The sequence below is a fragment of the Carya illinoinensis genome, chromosome 10, assembly GCF_018687715.1.
Source record: "Carya illinoinensis cultivar Pawnee chromosome 10, C.illinoinensisPawnee_v1, whole genome shotgun sequence".
Lineage (NCBI taxonomy): Eukaryota > Viridiplantae > Streptophyta > Magnoliopsida > Fagales > Juglandaceae > Carya > Carya illinoinensis.
The window spans coordinates 29740503-29749606 of NC_056761.1; the positions used below are offsets into that span (position 1 = coordinate 29740503).

The window sequence follows — 9104 nt, forward strand, 5'->3', positions numbered from 1 at the left end:
ATTTGCGAATTGGCATAACCATTCTTATTGCTTAATACTAGTAGTTGACAAGTAGATTAAGATTGCGTTTGGATGTTGAGCTGAGCTAAGTTAAGTTCTTTATAAATAGTAGTGAGTTGAGTTGGTTGATTGAGTTATATTGTATACATCTAAGATGAATTTAAATATTTTTAGATATTAATATAAGTTTAGAGATATTTATGGAAAGTTGAAAAAGGTTATGAGTTCCACGTACAAAGAGATGTTGAGCTAAAAAAGGTTCTAGGTCCACATGTATAAAGATTTTGAGTTGAAATGAGTTTAGTAATTTGACAGTAGGGTGTTTGAAAGTTAGACTCAACTTAAAATTAGACTGAACTGAGTTGACCTCAATTGAGTTTAACAACCAAACAGGACCTAAAAGAAATTTTAAAAATCCAGTGACTATTTTTAAGTCGGGACTATTAAATTATTTTGCCAACTTGTGATCCCCATTTGAAGAATGTCAGGAAGGTCAACTAGATTACTTGCTCGGGAGATGTATAGAGATACACATATATTCATTTAAAGGATAAATTTTTATCTTACAACATACCATTTGACGCTCAACTTTGAAGACTAGAGTTCTACTCTAGGCTAGCTTGATTCTCGACCACTTTCAAGAACCACAAACTGTAAAGGCATACGAGAAGCATAACAGTATAATAATGTGAAAACAGCACCTTAGGCCGATTCTTTCAACGGCTAAACAAGCAATTCTGTATATGCCACAAGTCCTTCACTACCGAGGCACTGCTTGAGCCTATGCAATGCTCGGGTCTCCAGCTGCCGCACCCTCTCCTTTGACAACCCAAACATGTTGCCAATTTCTGACAATGATTTCTGTTTCCCATCTTCAATGCCAAATCTTAGCCTGATTATCCGCCTCTCCCTTGGGCTGAGAATGCTTAGCAGGTTGCGCGCATGCTGCCTCATCAGCTTCTTTGCAACACTTACTTCTGGGATCTCGACCGTAGTATCTGCAGTTATCTCCTGCAGATTTAGAGGGATAATGAGTAGTCTCGTCACTTTGAGCATTTTTCAGAAAGCTTCTTTGCTAAACCGGTGGACATAAAACTAAACTCAAGGTCTACAGATGTAAAAACTTGATATCCTATTGACCGTTAGTTTTGGATTCATCTATATGCTTTCTGAGATAGAATTTCCTCCATAGCCAAAAATGACAATGTATGAAATCTGGAAAATGTAATATTCTGGAATCATAATAAAATGGCAATGAAATGAGCTTACAGAATACAAATCTGAAAATATGTCAAAATCTGGAAGAGTAGCAGAAAGGGAGAGAGAGTTGCGCATTAAATTTGAACAAGTAAATCAAAAGAGCAACCCAAAATCACTACTCATGACTACTTATTATTATTATATGTCGAAGTGATGGCTTCCTCTCACAAAACCTTTTAGACCTGTTTAAAAATATTCCCATTACTTTTCTGAAACTTTGTGGCAACCATTTTCTTCCAGATTTGTCTGCTCCAATATTTGTTCACAGCTCACAGAAGATGCAGAAAAAATAGGACACATCAAATTGAGCAATGAGACACTGCAGCTCACATTTTTAGCTGGCCAAAATGTACAAGGTTCTGAAATATTTGCCTCCAATATTTACATATAACACAAAGTGTTATATCTGATCAAAGGAAGCTGAAACAACACAAAAGCATTACCTGAAAAGTGGTATCTTGGTCCGCCCAAACTGGTCGTTGCATTGAAAGTGGTAGTCTGGTTGTATATAGCAATTTTTCTAACTTGTTGACTGTAATCCCAACATGTTGTGCTAATTCTTCTTTAGTTGGATGATGGTTTCCTTCCTGAATGAGTACTCTCTTTGATTCCATCATCTTGCCCAGTAGGGCATGTACATTCTCCTGCATTTAACATATTTCACAAGGTGCTAAATTTCTCCTTCACTTGGACACTTCAGCATATCACATATCTTCAATGAATAAGTCTATTTGCCATCCCCCAGCCATGTCATCCCGGGACATCCCTTATGCGCATGTGCATGGGGAGTGAAAATAGTTTATAAACACAGGACTTTCCTCCAATGGAGGTGTGCCACATCATGGGATGGCTGGGGTATGAAACAAGAAAGGCTATTGTATGGAAGTGATCATCTTCAATAACGTAAAAACGACATGATCCATACAACATCTATAGCATGTTAAAATCACCAATAAGCTATAAGAAATCAAGCTGTTAATTTCAATTACAAGACTTCTTTATTTGTAATCAACATCGAAAAGTTAGTGAACTTCCATCATTTCCAGAATTTAATTAAAATACAAGTAATTTTGTGCAAGCATAGGGTCATAATAATTGAAACATAGATGGATGCTCCCACAATATTCCAAGCACAAACATTTATTGAAAAACAGAAACTAGAGAAACAGAATGATTTACAATACCGGCAAACGGATTGTCCTGGAATGTTGATATATGGCCTTCCTAATTGATTGCCTTATCCACCAATAGGCATAAGTAGCAAACCGACAACCGGATTGGGGTTTGAACTTCTCAACACTTTTCATAAGACCCATACTGCCTTCCTACAGCAAAGATATCAGCAAACTTTTAGTAGAGATTATCATTATATTTTCACCCTTACAGAGCCATACTTCTGTAAATAACACTGGTTGATGCCCTACTGTAGATTGGAATGAAAACTAAATTCACTTTTTTTATATCTGAATATTTTGGTGAGCAAAAACATTTCTTCTATATCATATGAGCACTTGTATAGAGCACATGAAATGTATTTGGGACCAATAGATCTAAAACTCAAGATTATTCATCCAAATAATTGTAAGGCGTTGGGATACATAAAGCAGCCCAGCGGTACATATGGAGTATGTTAAAAACTATAGCATGTTGGGATCTTAATGCAAGAAACAATATTAAATTATCTCAAACAATGTTCAGTGTGGCTGTCTCAATGTGTCATGATACAGGGGCAAAGGGAAGGCAGGCGAAAAGGGGACCACCCCCTTTTGACATGGTTAGGTGGGATAGAACCAGCGCTTAGTAAGCAGCGGCTGCAGCCCGGTTGGAGCAACGAAGCTTACCTTATTATTATGAAACGGAGAAAAGAATTTGAAAATTTGGCACCCAATAAGTTTGAACAAAATCCCACTTGGCCCCTTCCACCTCCCAAAACTGTGAAGAACCACAGAAACGAAAAAAAAAAAAAAAAAAAAAAAAAAAGACCATAGCTCCCATAAAAGCTGAAAACCCTCAAAACTGTGTCACATTCTAGGAATAAGACATCTGGATTTTATTACTTTTTTTTCTATAAGCAAAAACTTTGGCCTAGAAACTGCTTTAAAGAAATATCTAGAATATTTTAACCCCTAGGGGTTGGCTCAAGTGGTAAAGGCCTTGGGCTTGGGGGTATGCTCCCTCCAGGTCTAAGGTTCAAATCCTCTTGGGTGTAAATAATCTCTAGGGGTCATCGGACTAGGGGATTTTCTCCTTAAATTATCCGAGGTGCATTTGCGGAAAACTCCTTGCCAAGGGCCTATGCACCCTCGGGATTAGTCGGGATGTTGTTCCTGGACACCTGGTGCCAATAAAAAAAATATCTAGAATATTGTTTTTAAAAAGAAAAAAAAAAAAAAATTTAGCCTCCAAGAAATTTTGAAACCCAAACAAAGGTATCTTTTCAAAACCCATAACACAAGGCTATCCAGCATCCTCCCCTAAGTCCTCTCACCCCTCCCTCTTACCACAAAAAAAAAAAAAAAAAAGAAAAAAAGAAGAAAAAAGAAAAAAAACAAACAAACAAAAGATTTGGGATAAAAGCATCTTAGTCTTTTTTATTTAAACAAGAACTTTTTTTTTGATAGGTAATAAGAAAGCTTTATTAATAAAAGATGGGCATAGCCCAGGTACACAGGAGGTATACATGAGCATACACTTAATTAAGTACTAGAAACAGAAATAAGAAAATTATGGAAGCTTAGGCCATTAAAATCTAGAGCAATAGCCCACAGAAATAAGGTCTTCCAGAAGAAACTCCTAAACTCTTCCGAGGATCGTTCATGATCCTTGAAAATTCTCTCGTTCCTCTCTCTCCAAATACACCAACAAATACAGATTGGAGCCATCCTCCATAAGGCTGCAATTTGCTGAGTCCCAGTAATTCCTTTCCAGCTTGCTATTAGGTCCTCCACCCTACCTGGCATTACCCATACTAATCCCATTTTGTTGAAGAAGTAGTTCCATATCTCACTTGCGAACTTGCAGTGTAGAAGAAGGTGGTCAACTGTCTCACTAATTGTGAAGTTTGCTAGATATCTTTTTTCTATACATCTAATAGGTTATGAAGCACTTCATTTGCGTATTTAATTGTTTTACTTTGATAAAAAATAGGCATTGCACTCCCAAACTGTTGCCCTTTTATAATGTGGTACTCAAGCTACCAATTTTGGCGCATTTACCCTAAAACTTTAAAAAATTTACAATATGCATCTTCTGTTAAAATCCAATTTGCAAGATTTTGCCACATCACCCATTTTCTGTCCACTTTAACAGCCGAAATCAGATGGAGGCTTATATTGAATGAAAAACAATAAATTTGAGGGTTTAATGTCTAAAAAATGGTAGTTTGAGTTCTACAATGTAAAACAATTGATTCAAAATCTATTTTTCCCTTACTTTTTCCGTATTATTTGTATTACAAAATGCATCATAATACATAAGAAGCATAAAGAATATCTAATCAACGACAACCCCCCCCCCCCCCCCCCCCCCCCCCCCCCCAAACCCAAAAAAAAAAAAAAAAAGAAGATACTTTTTGCTTTGAATTGGGTAGGAGATAGTTCAAAACCCTCAGCAATGGAAACTGCTGTAAGCATGTCCTATTCATTATATTTGACAAATATTTTATGCATTCTCTGCTCAATAATGTTTTTTTTCCCTGTTTTCCTTGGTTGACGCAGGGTGGGGGGAACTTTAAAATGAGGAAAGGAAATAGAAAAGTTAATTGTGTTAAACCTGCAATAAGTCCTGAAAGCTGAGACCACGCCCTGGATATAGTTTAGCAACGTGAACCACCATACGTAAGTTTGCATAAATCAGCTTTTCCCGGCTGCTATTACCAGAATACAGTTTTGACTTCAGGGCCCTATAACTGATACCCACTCCTTCAGCCCATTCAACCAATGTTGGTTCACGGCCAAAATGAGATTGGAGCCTAATCTTCACTTCTTCTAATTTCATTAAATCCTGTACAGTTTCAAGCCAAGCAAGAATAAGACCTCTATATACCAAACATCTCTCACCATCTTGAATGGAAAGGTTTTCGAAATACACCTGTACTTGGGCAATCAATTCAGACTCTTCTTCAAACGTCAAAAGTTGTTTTGTTTCAGGACCCCACAAGAACAATCGAAGGGGATCATTTGGATCAAAACCTTCACTAATCTTTCTTTTCACATCTACATTTCTAGAACTTAGAGTCTCGTGAACATTCGACTTTGGCACTCTTCTTTTCTTAGATCGCCTCTCTAAAATTCGTGTAGACCTTACCACTTTCTCCTCCTCGAGTGGTATATTCACAAAAATCCTAGACCCAAAACTGAAAAATATATTTAGGTGTTAGTCTGCGAATAGATTGCTTAATATGAGGACTGCATAATAGGGGAAGAGAACAGTTAAGATAATACTAACCCAGAAGAAAGTGACTCATCAAAATCAGATCCTATTAATTTGGAGTCTTCGGCTAACAAGGCTGCTTCTTGAGAGGCTGACAAAGCTTTCTTAGCAAGAGCCACAATATCACATTCTTCAACATCCATAGGATTCTCTGTACTAGCAGTATTAGGCTGCATAATCAAGGAGGAAGACATTGTTTTTCCTGTTTGCATAGGTGGTAACCTGCAACACAAAATTTCACAAAAGAATACATAGGATGCAGTTCAGGAATAAGATTAAAACAATAAGAAATCGAGGCAATAGCAGAACTGATTCGGCTTAAGATTGCCTGAACTTACAACTGTCCCAAACCAGGCCAGTGAAGCAACTGGCGCTCAAAGTCGTGCAGCAATTGGTTAGAGTTTCCAGGACTTTTCTCTTCATTGACTGAGGCCCCAGCCACCGTCCGGGTTCTCTCTAAAATTCCCTTTAACAAAACAGAAAGAATAGAAAGAAAATAATTGGTAATGGATCAGTTCGGAGTTGCAAGAGAGACGTAATGTGTATTTTTACCAAAAAATTACACACTCTTGAAGCATGAAAAACATTGATCAACAAGAATTTTATGAAAGTGATAGGATTTTCAATTAATGTATTAGAAATAAATTGACAATCGTAAAGTGAGGATGCATGTGCATTGTAGGCAAACAAGAAAGAGCCCAACCCAAGACGTTGCGGCTTCCTTAAATACGTGCAACAGAGGGTAATTTTCATCACGCTGCTCTTGCAATGGAATTGAGGCACAGTGACGTTGAGGTGTACAAGTGCTTAGCATAGAGGTGACAACAGAAGCTGCTTGTTCATGAAGCATCAAAGCTGCAAAATTATGAGCACAAGCATACATGACGAACGAAAACACAAACACAAGGAAATAAAATGATTATAAACTCTGGGCAACCTAGAAGATTTTTTCTTTTGTTCGATTGTGGGTTCAAAGAGTAAAAATTAAACAGCTTAAACATAGAGTACCAGATGAGACTATTGACAGGAAGAGTTCAATGCAAAAAGGGCTCGCAAACTCACTCACCGACAAATAACAAGTCTATAAAGACGGTAATATAACATATTATACAAATTAGTTAAATCAAAAAGTACTATAATACAATTCAACAAGTACATGCACACATTGCAGGATAGTAGGATACAACTGAACGGACAAAACATCAAACATTAACGGCGCGTCTAGGCTTCCATTCCGCTCAATCTAAATTCGAAGTATTGTTTTGTTTTCATTTTTAAACTAGAATCAGTCCACCAGAGGAAAAGTAACGAGGTCTGTGCTATAAAATTCACACTACCATTACGCTTTTGATATATTACAGCATACGGTACATTACAGCATTTGCAGCAAGAGATATATACAGAGGAAACCCGCTAGTCAAATGTGTGGTATAACCGCACTTCAAAGGAAGAAGGGACGAAAATAAGAATTGAAAGGCGTATAAGCTTACCTGAAGTAGAAGAAGAAGAAGAGGAAAGACAATTTTTAAGGTGGGTTCCTGAAGGAAACGACGGCTTTGAAGAAAGCAAATTCCTTCCAACTTCCATGGATAAATTCTACAGTAATTATACTGTCTGTACACTATATCAGCAGCTTATCCGTAAGGTTGTCTATGAAAATCGATGTGTCTCTTTGTAGATAAAGAATCAGAGATGGGTCTGCAATGCAGAGCAAAGGCACTATTTCACACCACAAAATTAGTAAACCCCTTCACCGAAATGGATTAGGTTGTTGTTACGGTGGGCTTAACTGCATGTCTCCATGTCTCCCTGACACCATTCTCGTATCTGTTGCCTGTCTGTCGACAGCGGTTCTCCCCACGATGTTCAGCCCAACTCGCTCAACCAAGCCCACATTTCACACTCTCAAGTCGATGTTTCTCAGACTCGGACAATCTATCATTTGGTGGACCGTGGGCCGAATGTCAGCACAATACATGGATGTCAAGACCGGCCGACTGCACTCGTGAATATTTTAAATTTATAGTTAATGGCAAAATTATTACAAGATTTTTACGTTTCTTTAATTCAATACCTCAAGTTATAACTTTTTCAAAATTGATAGATAAATGTAAAGAAACTTGCAATTCAGTATCTTCCTTAATTTTATAGTTAAAAAATTATTGAAAAATCACATTTCGATCTCTTATTAGTTGACACGTGGCATTAATAATTACGTCATCCAATAAAAGACTATCATGTTGTGTATGGATGTTATGTCTCAACTAAACAGTAAAATTAATTAAGATACTGAATTACAAGTTTTTTAAAGTTTAAGCATTAATTTATAAAAATTAAAAGTGACACATTGAATTGCGAAAATACGGAAACTTAGATATTAATTTTGCAATTAACCATAATTTTTATTAGTACTTGTCGCACATCTGCGCTATGCATTAGGAAAAGTCCTTAAAGTTTGACTAAAAAAGGGTCCTTAAATTCATTATAGAAAATAATAAGAAAAATATTTTTTTTGAAAGTATGACATGTATATTTCATTTATCAACAATTAATCATTACAATATTTCTCCCTCAACACAGCATTCATAATTTGTGGAGGGCCCTCCTCTATCCATACAATTTCTTCATCACAAGTAAGAGCCATTTTGGCTAATAAATGAGCTACATTGTTAGCCTCCCTATGACTGAAATTTACAGACCAACACCTATTATTCTTTAACAAACTTCTAACATCCTCAATTACTACACCATAATTTGCCCATATAACAGCATCACTGTTTGTATCCTTCACTACCACCTAGGAATCACCCTCCAACAACACTTTCTGCAGTCCCAGCTCCAAACAAAGAAATAATGCTCTTCTCAGTGCATATGCCTCAGCCACTACAGCCTTAACAGTAACAGAAAGTCTTGAGCATAGACAGGCAAGAATCTCACCCTCCGAGTCCCTTACAATGATCCCAATTCCCACTTGTTTGTTTTTTACATCCAGTGCAGCATCCCAATTAACTTTGCAGACCATAGCCTCAGGTTTTTCCCATTTAACCAGCCTCCTGTCAACTCGATCAGGTTTTGAAGAATTGTTTATAGTATTAAAATCTTCAATATTTTGCATGGCAGCAAGAATTAAAGCTTTTGGACTCTCAAACTTTTTCTCAAAAATAAAAGAGTTCGTTCTCAACCATATTCTTCTCATCATGCAAGTCACAAGACTTACCCCATCCTCCTCCAAACAGCTGTTGATTTGCTTCCATAGCTCCATAAAGTGACCTGCAGAACAAGCCCACTTATGAACTGGACTACCATTCTCTGCCCAGACATCTGAAGCAGCTGAACAACACCATAAAGCATGTGCAGTGGTCTCCTCTTCCTTTTCACAGATAGGTAATAGGCTATTTTCACCTATTTTCTTC

General features: G+C 37.1%; 1 protein-coding gene across 2 annotated transcripts; it reads right to left on the bottom strand.

Moving 5' to 3' along the window:
- Positions 1–520: 520 nt before the first annotated feature.
- LOC122279186 (RNA polymerase sigma factor sigF, chloroplastic) lies at positions 521–7459 on the bottom strand. Of its 2 annotated transcripts, XM_043089590.1 has the most exons (9): positions 7182–7447; positions 6395–6546; positions 6030–6157; positions 5707–5913; positions 5350–5614; positions 5032–5262; positions 2445–2585; positions 1704–1904; positions 521–1011 (listed from the first exon to the last, which is right to left on the bottom strand). In XM_043089590.1, exons 1-9 carry the CDS (start codon positions 7276–7278, stop codon positions 724–726), a joined length of 1710 nt encoding a protein of 569 aa, XP_042945524.1. In that variant the 5' UTR covers positions 7279–7447; the 3' UTR covers positions 521–723. The 2 variants fall into 2 exon arrangements, with proteins under 2 accessions (XP_042945524.1, XP_042945525.1); XM_043089591.1 differs by lacking the exons at positions 521–1011; positions 1704–1904; positions 2445–2585 and adding an exon at positions 3903–4274 and having other exon boundaries at positions 7182–7459.
- Between the last annotated feature and the right edge of the window lie 1645 nt (positions 7460–9104).